This window comes from Rhinatrema bivittatum, chromosome 5 (assembly GCF_901001135.1).
Source record: "Rhinatrema bivittatum chromosome 5, aRhiBiv1.1, whole genome shotgun sequence".
NCBI lineage: Eukaryota > Metazoa > Chordata > Amphibia > Gymnophiona > Rhinatrematidae > Rhinatrema > Rhinatrema bivittatum.
Window position 1 is genome coordinate 87,851,326 of NC_042619.1, and position 19,174 is coordinate 87,870,499.

Genomic DNA, 19,174 nt, shown 5'->3' on the forward strand with positions numbered 1-19,174 from the left:
GGGTGAATGTGTATGTATTTGTAAAAGAGTTCAAATGCAGAGAGAGAGGCCAATGAAACCCGCATTATTAGATCAAACATTCCTAGCACAACTCTAATGAATACTCTTATAGGCATTCTACCCTCTATTACATCATAAATGTTCTGGCAAGCACACACTGTTGCCTTATATTTTTATCACTCCTAATTATTGCGCAATTCATTTTATCACTGGCAGATATTATTCCCCATTATATGTCATTTTAGCAAAAAGCGTTCAAACGTCTAACCCTGAGCTCCAAGGAAACAGTAAATTCCATTATTATAGAGAACTACTCAAAATATGTTCCACTTCTATGGCAACCTTGAGAAAAGGATACACTTTATCAGTAATACTATTCAAGCTACAACCCAGGCTCTCTTTCAGACCCGCCAGTACACTTAAGCACCCTTAACGCTATAGGTTAGCTCCTGAAAATTTCCATTTGGTTATGTCTTTACATCAATGCTTGATTTATGGTGACTGCACTTTGTCTTCATTCTTTCTAAATGAAAGATTGTGAACATGACATTTTGGCTCTGAAAGATGAAATAACTAGTACGTACACAGCAAACACACTGAAAAGTCCAACACCTACTTATTTGGCTCGAGGCAGCATGTATCAGGAGTTCATGAAATATCTGGCACGTGAACAATGAACTGTTTTCTCCTACAGTCAGATGATATTTACATGTGTCAGGTTGATAAGGAGAGAACAGGGCATTTTAAATCAGCTACGTAACTGGTTGCTTCATAACACTTAAACAATAGTGCAGTGTATTTTTAGACTTTAAAAGCGAAACTCCCAAGGCCTAATGTTATGACTTCAGAGATGGATTAGCTTTTGCCACTATCTAAAGTCTACTCATTGTTTTACTCAGAATTAGTCAGGAAAAGATCTGTTAAGTTTAAAAACACCTCAGGGATAACCAAGTGTTTCTTTTTCTCATGAGCATGAGACTAGACTTGGATTGGAATATTGTACTGATGACTTTTAGCAGAGATACAAGGATGTTATATATATTGATTGCTCTAGCAGAGTTATTAGGATTTTATTGTCTATGGTTTTATGTTTCTATTTTTAAGGGCCAAAGTTTGTTTATATGTTGCTATGTTTTAACTATTTTGAATGTTTTATTGTAAATCACTTAGGAATTATGATGTGGCCTATAAATGTTTAAATTAATAAATACATACATTTTACTTCTACAATCGAAGTCAATTGTTTACATCGAAGAAAAGAACCATTTTAAAGTTCTGTGTCAAATATGGCCGACTCAAAAGCATTTCTTGTAAGGCTCTTTGCTAGCATCATGTTGAGGGGGGCGATAGGGGGGGAGGAGAAAGATCACAGTGCCATTTCCTGGTTTGTGACATTTTTGGATCACAGAAGAAACCCATTTTTAAAATGTAATTTTTTAGCTCTTAATGTTATGTAGCCTTAAAAACACAGCACTACATACAGAGAATGGAAAACTTTTCGCATAGCCAGTTTTAGAGTTGATTATACTGGAACACAGCTTTGTGCTTTAAATGGGATTATACATGAAATTTGATACACTGAAAACCTATCTGTGCTTCTAATGTGCAAAAAAGCAAGTGTGGCAAGAGCCCTAAATCAGGTCCTGATCACCAGAAATTCATCTTGGGGAAAATGTTACAGGATGTTACTTAACCCCTACTTGCAGATTATGGTGATCAGTCATTTTGGCAAAGATTTATTAAGGGCTCTTGGTATATTCCTTTAAAATCAGATGTAAGGAAAATTCTCTAATAGGAGTGTTGAACCTGCATGAACCTGGCTGTTCATGCAGGCTTTTCCTAACTCCAATATTATTTAACTCCTAACAATCAACACACATCACCATCAATATCACTATTAGCTACCTCTTACAATGTAATTATATGTAATTAGCTGGTTTTCCTTTTCCTTTTTCCTTCTCACTCCAAGTTCTATTCTTCCTTGTTACATGTAACTGCTTTTCCGCACTATTGTTCAAGTTTAAGTTTATTTTGCACTCCTGTTTCATGTGAACCAGCATGATGGGACTATTGTCTTGAATGTTGGTATATAAAAAAACTTAAATAAATAAATAAATAAATAAATAAATTAAGTCAAAATAAGGTAATACTCAGAGGGAGAATGTATTTTGTTTTCTTTTGGAGTGGGGCGCTCTTACAGCTTCATGGAGGACCTCTGGTCCACTCAGTCCACTAGGGCCAGGCATAGGAGACCAGTGAATCACTGGAAAGGCTTCTGGGTGGTGTTTGTCCAGTGGCAACCTAGGAGGATTATGGACACCACAGCCTTGTGAACCGTACTGATGGGACTATGACCGAGAAAAACTCTGTGAGTGATATGGGATGGAATCTCCTCTAAACTGAGGAAACGTGGGAAGTGTTTTTGTGCTTTGCTATATGAATGAAGCACATTTTGCTATGCTGATGATGCCCCTAAATCAATGCTGTGAACCTACGAACCCTGATGTAACAAAGAATATTCATCTCTGACTGCGGGAAAACCCCAGAAAATAAAAGTTTTGCTTGGAAGAAGCTGGAGTACAGAGGGGTCACAGGGAGAAAGAAATGTTTAGGGAATTTTCCCTATCTGGCTTGCCTCTGTGCCAGGTCCACTATCTCATCTGCAGACCACTCTATTTGTTTCTGAATCCACATTGGGAGCTAAGCAGCAGTCTCTAACAAGCATCAGACAATCATTTTATATATCCACAGAGGGGGTTACGTAAGCTTAAAAAAGAAAATGTTGCATTCTTTAAGTATGAAATGTGTCTGCCCTCCCTTTTCACTATTTGACCTTCTGATTGGAATGGGAAACTAGTATATAACCTGCGCACAAAAACTTAAAATTCTGCAAACTTTATATTGGTCAAAATAACACAATATACATGACAGTCTTTAAGTAATTACATTTTAAATTAATACAGAAAAAAGTTATTACTTAAAGATGCAGAATTTTAAATATTTTGAGCAGAATTGCCCTAGAAATTCTCTGTAAGAGTGTCCCTTCCATTCTCTCTCCCTACTCCCCTAGTCACTTTGCCCTCTCAGGCCCCAACTCCTCCACCTGCCAGTATCCCTCCCCTCCATCTCTAGGCTCAACCCCTTCCACTCTATCGCCATCCCAGAGTTTGACCCCATTCTCAGTACTGCCCCTCACACAGGCTCCCTCTGTTCCTCCCTCTCTCACACACATGCTCCCTTCTCTCTAATACACATATACACACCCTCATACAGGCTCCCTCACTCTCTCACGTACACACACATCCCCTCATACAGGGCCTTCTCTCTTGCATACCCTCCTACACAAGCTCCCTTTCTCTTTCACACATACATCCTCACACAGGCTACCTATGTCTCTCTCTCACGCAGCCCTTCACACAGGCTCTGTCTTACACATACACAATCCCTTCACACAGCCCAGCACCCTCACATTCACAGGATCCCTTTTTCAAACACATCAGCTCCCAATCTCTCACACACATACACACTCCTTCACAATCTCTTCATATAGGCTCCCTCTCTCTGGCACCCAAACTCAAGCACCCTCCCCCCCCCACACACTCTCCTCCTGCTGTCTCTCTCTCACAACCCTCCCCCCTCCTCCTATCTCTCATCCTCCCTTTCCCTCTTTCACACCCCTCCCCCTTCCTTACACCCCTATCCCCTCCCCCTCCTCACATACACACACACACACACACACCTCTCTACACACATTCACTCTCTCCTGGGCCTTCATCTTTGCCGCAAGTGGGGCAGGTCCCAAGGCACACAGGGGCCTTCATCTTTGCCGCGAACAGCGTGCCAGGGGCCTTCATCTTTGCCGCGAACGATGCGCTCCATTTGCACCAAGCCAGGGTCTCCTCTGATATTTTCTACACAGAATTTGGCAATTCTACGCGGGGGGGGGGGGGGGGATGGGGGGATTCTGTGCAAATTCTGCGTTCCTCAGTAGCGCAGAATTCCCCCAAGCCTAAGTATATAATGAAAATTCATGTACAAATCAACAAGCATCGTCAAGGAAGCGTTATAAGCAAAGAAAGGAAACCATCTTAAAATTAAAATCTGTTTTTGTAAATAGAGGAAACCAGAGGGAAAAAAAACCCCCAATGTTTTTACAGCTCTGCTTTACTCACCCATTTCTTTGTCTTCCCGTACCCTTTTCCTTTCATTTGTGCATGCCTGAAGCCATCTTTCCTTGTCTTCTTGCTTTTTTGCACAAAACAAATGCACTTCTTCTGTCACTATATTCACAGCTTTCAAAGCATTTTTTATATTAATGTTAAAGTCTTTGTCTTTGCCATCCTCGGCATCCAGGAGTTCCATTTCATCCATGTTCATCCGACCTTTGTAGTATAACATGTCTCGCCGCAACAGGTCCTTCTTGCAGAACACTAGCTGATGGTCAAAAAGAAAGAACGTCCTTTGCTGGCTTTTGCCCTGCTTTGAGATTTTGGTCAGTTCCCCTGAGTGGATCAGTTCTGAGCTTCTGGCCAATATATCTTGTCCCTAAATTATGAAACAGAGATAAAAAGCTTTAAAGTTAGATAGATGCTCATTTCATTTGGGAAAAAAATGGGGTTTGGTAATGCAAGGAAAAACCATAAAAGTTTAAAAAAATAAGCTCTGTTTCCATTACAAATGCTGTTTTTCTTCTATTGTTATTATTAAGTATCATTAGTAATTTGGTTAGTTCAAGGATTCTAGAATAATAGCCCTAGTGGAAACTGAAGTCCTTTATTAATTCAAGGAACAAGAGCCCAGCAAGAGTAGCAAAGCAAGCGTTTCCATGTTGCCGGTGTATGCGTTCCACCCGTGTTCCGGAGGGTCCTTTTTTGGAGCTCAGAAGATGATTCAAGTTCCACACCTAATCAGTATGGCCTCTCTATTGAGCCCTCCCACTAATGATGGAGCTTTTAGCGCTGCAGCCATCCAGCCAAGATGAGTTGCACTGAAGCCACAGCTGTTAGGAGTAGACCGCTGTATTTATTTATTTGCTAAGGATCAAGCATGGCAGTTTAGGAATCATCAGATGAAGATTCTGTCAATTGGTAACCGAGACCAGTATTAATGCATCCTCCTTCCAAAAACTGGAAATACCAAAGAAATTGTTTTGCATTATTTTTCTATTTCAATTAAAACAGCATTTTAGCATAGAGTATCATGTATGATAGAATGCTTAGAGTGCCTACATATAGAACAATTATGCAGCATCCTCTGGAGGTAAAAAGAGGTCTTTAAGTAAAAACTAAAATCTTATGCATTTTTAGCTTTAGCATAAATTAGAAATTATTTCCCCCTTTGGAATATACTTGTCCAATCCATTGCTGAACCCCTGTGAAGCTGCAAGAGTGTGTGACTAAAAATACAAAGGAAGTAACTTATTTATACAGTTATTATTTTACATTTACAGGGAAATATTGCTGTATAATAGTACTTAAGAGGAAATACATGCAAAATCAACAATTGCATGCACACCCAGCTAATCTTTAATCATAGTTATGAGGACTAAAGAAGCTGTCTCTGATAAGTAAATAAGATTTACCTCACATATATAGGCCTTAATAAGAACAATGTTATCCACAGACGTAAAGCCCAGTAGAATGATCCTCAATAAAATCTATTTATTTATTTTTAGTTTTTATATACCGATCTTCTTGCATTAGATACAAATCAAACCGGTTTACAAAGAACAATGAACTTGCCTGTAGGCGATACATGGAACCGTGAACGTATTAAGAAAAAAACTCTGGGTAACATAGTCAAAAGTAAACTGACCAGGAAAACAATTAGCATTACATAGTAATAAAGGTCACAATAAACGGTCGATCCATTGATAGTGCATGGATCATCAGGCAGAAAAAGACTAAAGGGTATCTGAGGGTCTCTTCAAGGTAACATGAGTTAAAGAAAAAGTGAAAAATGAAAGAGAACTTATAACAAACAATATAAAAATTGTGAAGAGAAATTAGGGGGGATATGTTGCGAGAAATGGAGAGCATGGGTTAGTTAAAAAGAGGGTTCTGGAAAGGCAAGGTTGAATAAAATAATAATGAATAATGAATAAAATCATTATTATAAAGAGCAGAACTTACCTCCCAGCCAACAATGGACACCTGCCACTGCGCAATCTTGTCTATGCTTTCTAGTCTTCGCTTTCGCTCATTGATCAGGCAGGCAACATTCTTCATAGCTTCATATGCTGCCTTTATGTTATTATAATCGCTGCAAAGCAGATGAGCGTCATGCTTAGAAGGTGCAATATTGGAAATAATAGTGATTACTATGCAGTGCCTTTTTGTGGCATTTTACATATCCTCTCAAATTTCCAGTTCAAGCCCAGACCTGACCCAGCAATATCCACTGAGATGAAATGGCAACAACTAATACAAGTAAAATCACATGTAGATTTTTGGATGAAGGTCTAGGCAGACTTTAGCCTGAATTTCCAAAATAGACGTACAAGTCCACTTTGAAAATTACTGATACGAGTGAAACCCAGCACTGCCTAAGCACATACACTGAACTCCTTGTCAGCCGGATAACTTAGCTCTGCCCTGGAACTCCTCTTTTTCATCCAGCTAAAATGTAGCAGACATGGGTCTTAGATATTCAAAAAGTAGGCATTTAGCTGGAAAACTCAAGTTATCCGGCGAAATGTCTTTGAACATATATCTATAAGAATTAAGACTAATGGTTCAGCAAGACCAAATAAATTAGCTGTGGTTAGAGAAATCCAGAATTTCAGCTAGTTTACAAGGATGTTAAAACCTTACCTTAGCTGTTGATAAATTTATTAAGCAAGAAAAACTAAAGACAAGGGGGGGGGGGAGGTATTTACTAAGCTGAATTAGGCATTTACTGTTTGGTAAATGGCCTGCATAAGAACATAAGAATTACCATATTGGGTCAGACCAAGGGTCCATCAAGCCCAGCATCCTGTTTCCAACAGTGGCCAATCCAAGTCACAAGTACCTGGCAAGTACCCAAACATTAGATAGATCACAAGCTACTATTGCTTATTAATTACCATAATAGCAGTTTATGGATTTTTCCTCTAGGAATTTATCCAAACCTTTTTTTAAACCCAGTTACACTAACTGCTGTAATCACATCCTCTGGCAATGAATTCCAGAACTTAACTATGTGCTAAGTGAAAAAAGAATTTTCTTTGATTTGTTTTAAATGAGCGACTTGCTAACTTCATGGAGTGCGCCCTGGTCCTTCTATTATCTGACAGAGTAAATAACCAATTTACATTAACTTGTTCAAGTCCTTTCATGATTTTGTAGACTTCCATCATATCCCCACTCAGTCGTCTCTTCTCCAAACTGAACAGCCCTAACTTCCTTAGCCTTTCCTCATAGGGCAGCCGTTCCATGCCCCTTATCATTTTGGTTGCCCTTTTCTGCACTTTCTCCAGTGCAGCTATATCTTTTTTGAGATGAGGTGACCAGAATTGCACACAGTATTCAAGGTGCGGTCTCACCATGGAGCGATACAGAGGCATTATGAAATCCTCTGTTTTATTTTCCATTCCCTTCCTAACAATTCCTAACATTCTGTTTGCTTTTTTGATCGCCCCAGCATACTAGGCCAAAGATTTCATGTACTATGATGCCTAGATCTCTTTCTTGGATGGTAACTCCTAAGGTGGAACCTAACATAGGGCCTCATTTTCTAAAGTATCGCAGGCCTGCAATACTTTAGAAAATCACGCTAATGGGGGGCGAAACGGGGGGGGGGGGGGGGGGGCGGTCCTGCGCTAGCTGGCAGCGATCGCACCACCATGGTGCGATCGCTGCCGGTTTCGCACGCAATAGCGCCACCGTGAAAGGTGGCGCTATTGGGCGTGAAATAGGACGCGAAAAGGCTCCTTACCTTTTCGCCGTCCGTGCCTTCTTTGCAGAGTTGGCCCCGGTGACGCCCCGACTCCTCCTCTTCCGGGGCCGACTCCGCCCCCATATCGCTAGCGCATGCTTGCGCTGATAACGCAAGACTGCGCTGCTAGCGCAAGCGTGCGCTACCGTTGGAAAATGAGGCCCATTGTGTTATTTTTCCCTATATGCATCACTTTGCACTTGTCCATGTTAAATTTCATCTGCCATTTGGAAGCCCAATCTTCTAGTCTCGCAAGGTCCTCCTGCAATTCATTACAATCCGCTTGAGATTTAACTACTCTGCATAATTTTGTGTCATCCGCAAATTTGATCACCTCACTCATCATCCCCCTTTCCAGATCATTTATAAATATATTGCCTAACGCAGTAATATTGTAAAGGCAAGATATCACCTGGTAGGCACCATTTTGGAAAATGGCTGCGACAGGTTCGGAGCCTAGGGGGGTGCTCCAGGGCCCCATTAGACTACCAGGGCAACTTTGTAAGTCCTGAGGAGGCTGGGAGGGTGCACAAGGATGGAGAGAGGTGGAGTCTGGGGGGGGGGGGGGGGGGGCAGGGATTTTTGGAAAAATATGAGGAATTTTGGGACTTAGGACTAGGCTTGCACTGGTACTTCCCTTGGCGAACATTTTGTTTTTGGAGTTTGGTCAAGTCAAGGGGCAGCCACTTTGGGACAATCAGCCCCTTTAAGCCATGGTCACTTCATAGCCTGAGGCCACCATCATGTGGGCTTTCCAGAGTTCTGCCAAGTAGTTGTATTTCACCGCTGGGGAAGATACCGCTGTGTTTGCTAAGCTGCGATAACGAGTACTGCAGCTTAGTAAACCTGCCAGAAAATACCATGGCTTAGTACATAGGCTCCTAAGATATTTGTGCGTTTGTATGTGTAAATTAGGGGGAGGGGAGGACAAGGATCTGGCACAAATATGTAAGGTAGAACATCGGCACAATATGTAATTTTTGTTTATCTTATTAATTTAGGAGCTTGGACATTTTCCTTTCTTACACGGAACTGGCATACATACTCAATATTTATAACGTAGTAATAAATCTATGAGAAAAAAACCTAAAATAATCACCACTGTAGGAAAAAAAGAAATATTTGTAATTATCATCATTTAGCTAAGACCCTTTCTTCCCAGTTATGTCTCCAGTTCCACAAAGGAAGCAAGCGGTATTATTTATATTACAAACAGGCTGTGTTGTTCTAATTCTTTTTATATAATCAGTTTAACGCTTTTCATCAACAGCCTTCTAGGTTCTTATGTCCCAATTTGTAAGGCATTCCTAGTGTTTTCCAGATTTTTCCCTCACAGATAAAGGCTATGCTACAAAGACTTAGAGCCAAAATGGCTTAAGTCCTCCTTCTGCAAAGAAAGGAAGGTCTCTTCTGGTTTCTGACCGGAAAGATAAAGGGGATCCTCCTGCTGCACTGAGATGAGGGCTTAACAGTACCTCTATTGTATATTTCTAGTGCACAATCAGCAACTGAGAACAAGGGAAACCCCTGGCCTCACAGTTCACACAAAGAGCAGATTTCAGTATAAAAAAAAACTTTTTCAGAATAAGGTTTGGAAGAGCAATGAAGCAATATCTGAGCAGCAGCAGCTTACAGGGAAGAAAACAACATGGAATCAAATACCAAAGCAGCCAGATGTCTCGCTGTGCACTGGGGCTGACACTGAGCCCTGTCTGCTGCTCGGGACAGGGTTTCTCACCACACTTGTGGGGGGACGGTGAGAAGCATGGCGATTCCAGTCTCCTCACCTATGTTCTTGAGTGGTGTATTTAAGCAATTCTGCCAGCTGCAGAGGGTATTTACAGATCTTCTGGACCGGTGTCAGAAGAAAGCCATCAATGGCAATGTCAATCATCTGCTGAAGCAGCCGGCATGCCTCAAAAAAGTGACGGTATTTGCCGAGCTTCATGAGATTGGAGAGCTCAACGCATGCCCCGGGATGATTGTTGCAGTACTCTGAGTAGATGGAAAAATCTTCTTGCTGTAACATAAACCAACAGTGACAGAATGAGTGAATGGAGGCTTGGGGAAATGTCTCCCATGCAATTAAATTCTGGATAGAAAGCAAATGTTTATGGCGACACACAATGCTTTTAGCCTGTTGTCTCATTTAAATCCTTAAATCATATAATCCCCTTTTAAAAAAAAAAATATGTTGACACCTCTGGTGCTAATGTGCCACAAACTTATGACTACTATGGTCGACTGGGAGGGAATTAAAAACAAGTAGAAATAAAAACGATTCAGCCAATTTCCTATAGCAAAAGAGTCCAATCCACCAAAAAATGTCATTTCCTGCTTTTATTAATATTTCAAACAAGATTCCTCTGTAAAAGACTAAGATGCCCTAAAATGTACAACTGCCTCTCAGTTGTTTGCATCTGTTTGGTGGGCTCTGTTTTCACAAGGATTTTCCCACATTCTCTACTTATAACAAAATCCTTGTGAAAAAGGCCCCCGTTGGTTTACATCATTCTTAATCTGCTGCATTAGCTGACATACGTGTTGGAGAAAGCAGGTTCCTATTTCACTTGAGTGGGGCTCTTCCTTGTTGTACTGTTTCTCGAGGTCTTTCAGGAACTTTCTTTGGAATTTATAAATGTCTTCAATGTTTCCAAAAATGGTATTTAACTGAGCTTCGGTGAACATTCCAGTGTGTTTTCGACACTGTCGTATATAGCCCTGAAAAGAACGGAAGAGAGAAAGCCGTTGTCCGGTTTACTTGGAAAGGTTTTAGGGAGGATCCTGAACGTATGTGCTGACCGAAATGAATATCATCCAAAAGCAGCACCCTGAGCTCTTTGCAGTCAAATGCCCTGCTTGCAAAGAGCTGGGACGGAAGCAGGCCTGCCAAGAGGCCAAGATTTCAAAGCACCGGCAGAGAGGCTTTATAACCACAATTCATTATTTCAAGGCCTGAGCTGCTAGGAGGATTGTCAAAGAGCCAGAAAGCAACAGGCAAGGCAGGAATATCAGACTCTGCTTGTCAACTGTGCCTGCAGTTGCCATCCCCCAGAGAAGCGCAGTGTAAATGAACATGCCCTAAATGAGAATTCAATAAATATCAGCATGTAAGGTGTGTGAAACCAAGACTAACCCCAAAAGCAAAAAAAAAAAAAAAAAAAAGAAAAAGTCTGTGCAAAAAACATTTTAAGGAATACTTCAAACTGTAAACTTGTACGCATATACTAAATGCAGAATTATTAACTGTTTTAATTAACGGGAAGAGGAAAGTGCAAGCTTTCCCAGACTAACTCGCTGGCATGCTCAGTTCTGGCCTAGAAGGTAATCCAGTTTTCAAGCAGATTTAATGCTTGACATTTCTCTACAGTGCCAAATGTGGTAATCATTTTTGCTCTGTAAACACCTATGCTCTGGAAACTGGCCTTGGACCACAAATTCCCTTTCTAAAAGGCCATCAGACAACTTCAAATGACAGTAACAGGGCCACCGGGTGGGGTGGGTAAGAGGAATGACTGCATAGGAAAGGGGGGGAGGGGAGGCTGGTTGTGTCACGCTGCTCTTTTGAGTCAGTCTGCAAGCAATGCAAACCTGAAAGCAACCCTCTTGCTTGGGGCACCACTCTGTCCAGCGCCTGCCCTGGCGTTCAGTCCAAACTGGCCGTCTGAACACGAAGGACTGCTGACTACGCAAACAAGAGCTAAAATTCAACTGCAGATCAGGATCATCTACAGTGGCAAAGATAAGAAAACTCTGCAAACTATAGCAAATTTTGCATCACTCAAAATATGAGGAAAGTTAGCAGGCAGCTTCAAAAACTGCAGGATTTTGGCTTTTCAAACTAGTGCGTAAAAATAATTTTATTTTATTTATTTTTTTTTATTTAATTGATTTGTATTCCGCATTCTTTGGCACTTCAAAGCGGATTGCATATTCAGGTACTGTAGGTATTTCATCCAGTTGTCCCTGAATACACTATCCATGTTAATGCATTTACAAACAACTATTTCTTCCAAACAGAAGAGGTAAATTAGACAAGGTTCAAAACTGTACCTCGCAGATGTCCTTGAGATGTTTGATATAGACACGCTCAGTGTTCATTATTTCCTGGATCACATTTGTTCTCATCTGATCCTTGTTCTCGGTGCTTTTATGGCGGTGTTTGCAAACTTCAGCATCCTGGTCTTCACCCTGGATGCTACTACTGCTGGAATTCTCAGCTCCATCTTCCTGATTTACTCGTAGCTATGGGCACATTTTCACAAAAAGCAGATTGATCATACTAGCATGTCAACACGCACAAAATAAAAGGAGCGTAAAGCTACCTTTGCATGCAGCTCTTCATGACGTTACTTTTTTTTTTTTATTATTTTAGCTTTGCTTGTAATTGCCTTTAATCGGGCACTTTTTTTCAGTAACAAAATCATAGAAAAAGTAAAGCAAGGTTAATGCTGTAGAAGTGTGCAGTAGCCCTCCAAGAGCATGTAAAGGGGAATCTGTATAACCAAATCGTGTTTAATGAAATACCGGATGGGCTACAGAGCTGAGGATGAGTTCAAGAGGAAAAGTAACAAGAATAAAACAATAAAGAAATCTAGGCAGCATAATTGCATTAGGGCTTTTTTTGTCTCAGGAAGAGCGATTTCAATTTTAAGTTATAATAGAAAGTTATCATGATGTAGGGTAGCAGCCAGTTGCCTATTCTTCATAGGAAAGGTGATTCTGTAACATCGCGGGGGAACCTGTACAGCAAACACATGCATAAGCTACACCAGTTTTCAAAGGGAAGATGTGTACGCATGCTCACTTTGAAATTCACATAATTCTATTCAAAGTAAAATTCCCCCGTGTTAACTTACATGCATACTTTTAAAAATCAAATATTTATGCGTGGAAGTGAAAACTCTGCCTCAGGAAAAGTTCTGCCCAGTCCAGGTAAATTTATGTGTGAACAAAAGTGCATAAGTTCACTGTCACATCGGGAGGGCAATTTTATGAAATCCCATTTCTGTGTGTAAAGCAGTGTTTTTGCGAGTAGAGATGCATCTGAAATGTACTCCCATAGTAATGAAAAGATTCTTGTGTTTGACAAAGAATTGCTTTCAGACCTCAAGGCTTGACCGCAGCAGAGTAATGCTTGCCCTCTTTGCCAAGGGTTACCAGAAAGTGTGCACTGTCACAAGTAATCCCTCCATGCTTGAATTTTTCTGTGCCTGTACACAGCATTAGCATTTCTTACTAGAATATGAAGGTGCCATGACTTATTACATCTCTTGAGAAGATGCTCCCAGTCCGTGAAGTTGAAAGCAATTGTTCTGGATCATTATTTTCTATATTGTGTCAACAGTTCAGCATGGCTGGTAAAACATGTTTCACCCTAATGGTTTAATGAGTTTAAGTGGGGAAAAACAGTGTTTAACTCTTTGACAGCTGGTCTATTGCCCAAGTTATTTTGTACATTTATTTAACAAGTCTCATAATCCATCCCTTCCGATATTTGTCTGCTGCAGAATACAATAAATATTACTGCATGTCCCATAGCAATTTAGGACTCATGATTTCAGGAGTTCATTGATTGTAATTCAGAAGTAAAAAGATAAGCACATTTGATAAAATGGTAGGAGACCCAGCCCTTTCTGAAACACATCCTGTCTCTTTTAAAGATTGTTCTTGTACCTGGAAAGATTGAGAAAAACTTTCAGAAGTCTGTCATTGGTACAGGTCAATTCTGAAACACCCACTGCATGGGTAAGATAATCAGGTAAGGTTAGCACATTATCGTTAGTCTTTTCAGTTACACCTAATCGGATAGGTCTGTGACAATAAATAAAAATCTGTCTGGCTAGATGAAGGGCTGCTATTGGTGTGACTGGAGTTGTGCAGGGGAAATGTGTGTATCTGGTTATTGCTGATAATCCGTGCTGCCTGGTTAAATCCAAATCCCTGCCCAGGTAGGCCCCCAGAGCCACCCTTTTTCTAACTGGCTAAATTTGCGCACCTTGTGATTTTATGCAGACAAATTGAGCCAGACAGGGGGAGGAAAGGAGATTTTTAAACATTTAGATTTATCCAGCTAACTTCTGGTGAACAGTGACAGCAGCATTAGTTCATGGCAAGAGACACCACAATTCTGGCGGTGGGAAACTCGTACCATTATCATCCTTTACTAGCTCAACAGCACCAGAATCTGATCTTGTTAAAACAACCTTTCACCCTCTGCATATTTATACAGATCTCTGGATTTGCTAACAGCCTTTCCTAATTTATCTCCACATTACTATTCATCTCTTTGCCCTTCCGAGATATGAACCACTTGCCTCTTTTTCACAGAACTCTCAGTAATTATCAACTTTCTCTCACAAAATGTTCCTTGTTCCTCATAGGTTTCAAATGCTGGCAACGTACCCTGACAAAGCTGGCAGGGAACCAAGCTTCTTTGTCCTCAATCCTCCCCCACCACCAGTCCTTATTGGAAGCCTCAAGGACTCGAATGACATCCCCAGCTTTGAAGGCCAGCTCTTGATCGTCCATGGTCACATGATCCCAAAGCGCCTCCGCATGGACCACGCTACCGTCGCCGATCAACTGAAACAAGGAAAACAAAACATTTAACTCTTCACAAAGGATCACTGATCTCTTCACCAGGGACCGATTTACAAACTACTAAAAGGACATGGACTGCACTCAAAAATACATGTATGGAGCACACGGCAAAATTAGTTCAGTAGTAAATGTAGCAGCACCGCTATCCAAGTAAATGTTTTCTTTTGAACAAGCTTTAGAGATTAAAAAAAAAAGTAAATCGAGCACTAAAACTGCTTCGTTCCAGGTGTACTGCAGGGTACATAACATATTTTATGACGTCTACTGCACAGAGGTTTGAGGCATTCCAGCTTTTTTGATGGGTTAATTAACTTCACAGAAACAGCTTAGAGACGCTCAGCTATATCACCACAGGTAAATACAACTCAGGTGTGCCTAAATAAGTTCACAGCCAACGGGAATCTTAAAACATTCCCTGCAAGTCAGGCATTTGAACAAAAAGGGAGGGGGGAGGGGGATACCAGCTTTTCCGCATTGTAAGTGACTTGAAAACCCATTTTAACAAATCTCTTAAAGAAAGTCCAAAGGAAAAGCATACCACACCTCAAACATTTCAATTGTTCAAATAATACTCAGAGGCCTAAGTACCAAACTCCAGTAAATAAAGGTTTACCAGGGGATGTGTTACGGAGAAACGGTACGCTAATGAGGCCCATGGATAAAATGCTTTGGTAATGAGTATTGGGCCTGTGGCAATGCCTTCCAAGCAGAAAATATCTTCCTCCTTCACCAGCTGGCCCAAAGTGACCAAGCCAGGAGAAAAGTAAAAAATTTTTTAAAAAGACTGACACGTCCTGGTAGGATATCGGAAACAAAATCCATCCCTATGCTTCCTGTATCCTACCAGTGAAACGCGAAACCATCTGTTAAAAAAAAAAAAAAAAAAAAAAAACCGCGGCCATGCAGATGAAGAGAGACTGTGCTGCCAGCCTCCCCTGGCATCATATTTTCTATGGCACTGACCCTCTAAAAAACATAGTGCTGGATACCATGGTTTACTAATTTATAGAGGGATAATGGCTAAAAGGCTCATTATCACCCATTTACATTAAAATTAGATAACATTTACAATGTTAAATAACAGCATTCACATGCAATATTTATTTATTTATTTTATAAGGTTTTCATACACCGACATTCGTACGAAACATCACGCCGGTTTACAATTAACAATGGAGAAATTACAGTGAACAGGGAGGGGGGAAGGGGGAGAAGGCTAGAAAGAGAAGGAGGGAGAGGAAAGAGGGAAAGTAGAGAGCTAGCGAAGGAAAAATGAGAGGTACAATTAAATGGAAAGAAACGGAGCAAAACCTTAAAATGTGACTACAAAAAAAATGTTAGGGGGTTATTACACAGCATGGTCCCTATCATATTTTAGTACACTGGCCCCCACAAGAAGTGGTTTGAATTTGTACACTACATTAAATATTAACTCAACAACAGAGATTTGGTTTGAGATCTTTCCAAGATGCTGTGGCTGAGCGCTTGCCTTTTGTCTGCATCTTTAAGAATGAGAAATATGCAACAGCTGGAAAGTACAATAAACTGACCACAGGGAGACAGTTTTGCAAACATCATCGGTGAATCTCTGACCATTCCAACAGAGCCAGTACGGTGCTGAGAAATGGTAATGATGATGATGATGATGATGTGTCATGGAGAGGTAATAATGTCCTTACTGTGACACAGTACTGATGCTACAAAAGCATCACTAGCAAATAGGAGGCTGAAAATCATTTCAGACTGGGAAAAGGAAGTTGCTTCTAAAAACTGCTGAGTATCAGGAGTTTTGGCATCATATTGTGCAACACAATCAGCTCCATACATATTGTAGATCTTATTGAACTAACTCAACGATACATATAAATAAATACACACACACATATATATATATACAAAAGGTTTACTATAAAAGATTTTTGATGCACATCCCAAATACATAAATGAAGCATAAGCATACCTGGGAACTCTCCAGATTTGACCCAGAGACTCTGGAATTCTAATGGCATTGCTGAGTCTCTGGGCAAACTGAAATCTGCAGGTGTCCTGCTTTGCAGACTGGAAGGCATCTGACTGGCCCACATGGGCCAATCGCATGCCTCCTCCTTTTTTCTTGCATCAAACGCCTTCTCCCTTTATCCTGCCCCCGCAGGCCAATTGAATACCTCCTTCTTTTCTCCTGCCCACCACCCCCCCTCAGGCATGATGAAGGGGTGAGGCCTCCGATTGGCCTCTGCTGGCAGGAAGAAGGGAAGAGGCCCTAGGGCAAGAAGAAGACGGAGTCCTGTAGGCCCAGGGTAGAAGCAGAAGATGGCATGACTGGAAGAAGGAGTTGTCCCATCAGCCTTGGGGGCCTTAAGGAGAAGGTAGTTGATGCTGGTAGATAGTGAATGTAGAGGGAGGGAACATGTGTGTGTGTGTGTGAGAATCTGAGGAATGAATGCAAGCATGTATGTGAAAATGAGCACGTGTGTGAGAGAGAGCATGAGAATGAACATGCAAGTGTGTTAGAATTTATGTATGAAAGAGGAGAAAGCTTGTGGACGCACCGATAGCACCCACCTCCCCCCTCATGCTTTCATGCCCCCCCTCCCCCCCAATCGATAATAATATCAGGGTGACTGTAAATCAAAATTTCCCAGGTATGTGCATGAGATCATAAGCTAAGTGTCTTCATCACCTAGAAAATATGTCAACATCTTTTAGGGTAGATTCTAGAGTTATGTTACTGAATTTACAAAATATGTTGTATCTAAAACAAATGTCGCTTCCTTTTTGCTAGACTCAGAACTCAGAAAGGTCATCAGACATCCTCAAAGCCGGTTAGCGCCTCATAGTACGTTCACAATGTAGTGAAAGATTTTGCTGCTCTGTCATATGATGTTGTCTGACAAATCAGAAAGCTCGATATTTTTATACTACTTTATAAAAATATCTTAACACACAAATTTTAGAAGTAAATCCAGGTTTTATCTCTGTTTACAAACAGCACACCTTATTTATCCTAACTAGACAAAATAGATAACCAATATGCAGGCCACTGACAGCATTGTTAAAGGAAATGAGCAATAATGAATGCCAGTAAGTTAATGTCCTGCTGAGAGAATTAATTAGGTTTAAGCACTCAGCCCAGTCAGTTAATGGACAGGAAATGCCTGATCCAGATATTTTAACTGCCATATTAAAACCATTATTTTTAAAGACAGTTTAATAGAATACTAGTTTTTATTTGGACAATACAGACTTGCTGTTTACTCAAATAATATGTATCAGACGAGAACACATATTCCTATGCAATTCTATGCAAGGCTAAAGATGAGACAAAACTGAGCCTTCCAGTTACCTCATTAATTGCTAGCTGTTCTCCTCCAGGTTGCAGGTATCTGGGGTTCGCCTGGCACAGCTCCTCATAACTGTAATCCTCCTCGCTGCCATTGTCATCCACTAAGACGGAAGATTCATTCCCTCCATCTGCAGAAACTACACAACATGGAACCTGTGTCAGCAGTTTGCACAACAGAAACACTGTAGAAGAGTTGCCAACTGGCTCCAGGCTGATTCAGGCCTTGTTTTAGCCTATTGCATGTTGGGACTCGTAGTTCTGATTTTGCTATTGCATTCCCTAAGAAAGCCAATACCACAAGGTCCATATTTCAGTCGCTGGCCAGCCCTATAAGATAGCCAGATAAATGTATCTGGGATGTTCAGCAGCCAGATACCTGGCTATCTTAAAATTAGCTGGATAATTTAGGGCGGCTTTTTGGCTCTCCTATCCAGCTACCTATGCCAGAAAACGCTGAAAATGGCCCTCCACCCCCAGAATGCCCTTGGACTTTCTTCAACATGGTTAGATAAGGTTTTAGCCGGAAAACAAGTTATCTGGCTATGTCAGGGGTGGTCAGACTGGTGGAATTTGTAAATCAAGGTGTTTGTCTGGCTAAGTGCCAAACTTTACCAGAAATACCTGCTAAATATATAGCTCCACAAGTTGCATGCAGTGGGGTAAAACCAGGACTAGATGGGTCTGTCCTGAAAGTCTGGAGCCTGTTGGCAACCCTAAATTTTAGAGGCTAACTTTCAAAGCCATTTCCGTGGGGTAAGACTGTGCTGTATGTACCCATGAAAATTGAAAATGGGCTTTTGTATAACTTAACACATGTGAGGCCTATCTGGGCATATTTTCCCACTGTGACAAGAGGCATTTCTTGGGAGTTGGTTTAGTGAGGGGTTTATACTTAGCACACACTTTTGCCTTTTCAAAAGTATGTGCCTATTTTTCCCCCCAACAAACTGAGGGGTGAATTTTCAAAATGTTACTACTGTAAAAGTAGCATATACGTGCATAAGCGGCCTCTACTTGCATATTCCATATTTTATAAAAGTGGAAAATATGCATGTAGTTTCACTTTTGTGCACATATACATGTGAGGTCCAAGGGCATTTCTGGCGGGGCAAACATTTATTTATTATTTATTTTAAATATTTGTTACCCCCGCCTTCCAAGGTTCGGTGCGGGGTATAAATTAACATATGTAAAAAAAACAGCACATATAATTAAAACAAATGATCACAACAATGCTACTTATTAGATACTCAACATGTTAGATGTCATAGTCAACTACCCTAGAACGTGTTTGACAAGTATTTTAGCCAG

The 19,174-nt window shown here is 40.8% G+C and overlaps 1 protein-coding gene across 8 annotated transcripts in view; it reads right to left on the reverse strand.

The window, feature by feature from the left end:
- SPATA13 (spermatogenesis associated 13) overlaps positions 1 to 19,174 on the reverse strand; it is a 237,326-nt gene that overhangs the window by 12,243 nt on the left and 205,909 nt on the right. For 6 of the 8 annotated variants that reach the window (XM_029602551.1, XM_029602550.1, XM_029602552.1 and 3 more), the window contains 7 exons: positions 17,864 to 18,000; positions 14,323 to 14,502; positions 11,971 to 12,162; positions 10,459 to 10,638; positions 9,705 to 9,937; positions 6,132 to 6,261; positions 4,173 to 4,545 (listed from right to left, as the gene is read on the reverse strand). In XM_029602551.1, coding sequence (XP_029458411.1) covers positions 4,173 to 4,545; positions 6,132 to 6,261; positions 9,705 to 9,937; positions 10,459 to 10,638; positions 11,971 to 12,162; positions 14,323 to 14,502; positions 17,864 to 18,000 — 1,425 coding nt within the window. Of the gene's footprint in view, positions 1 to 4,172; positions 4,546 to 6,131; positions 6,262 to 9,704; positions 9,938 to 10,458; positions 10,639 to 11,970; positions 12,163 to 14,322; positions 14,503 to 16,070; positions 16,149 to 17,863; positions 18,001 to 19,174 lie in introns of those variants that run through there. The other 2 variants (XM_029602557.1, XM_029602555.1) reach the window with 2 other exon arrangements.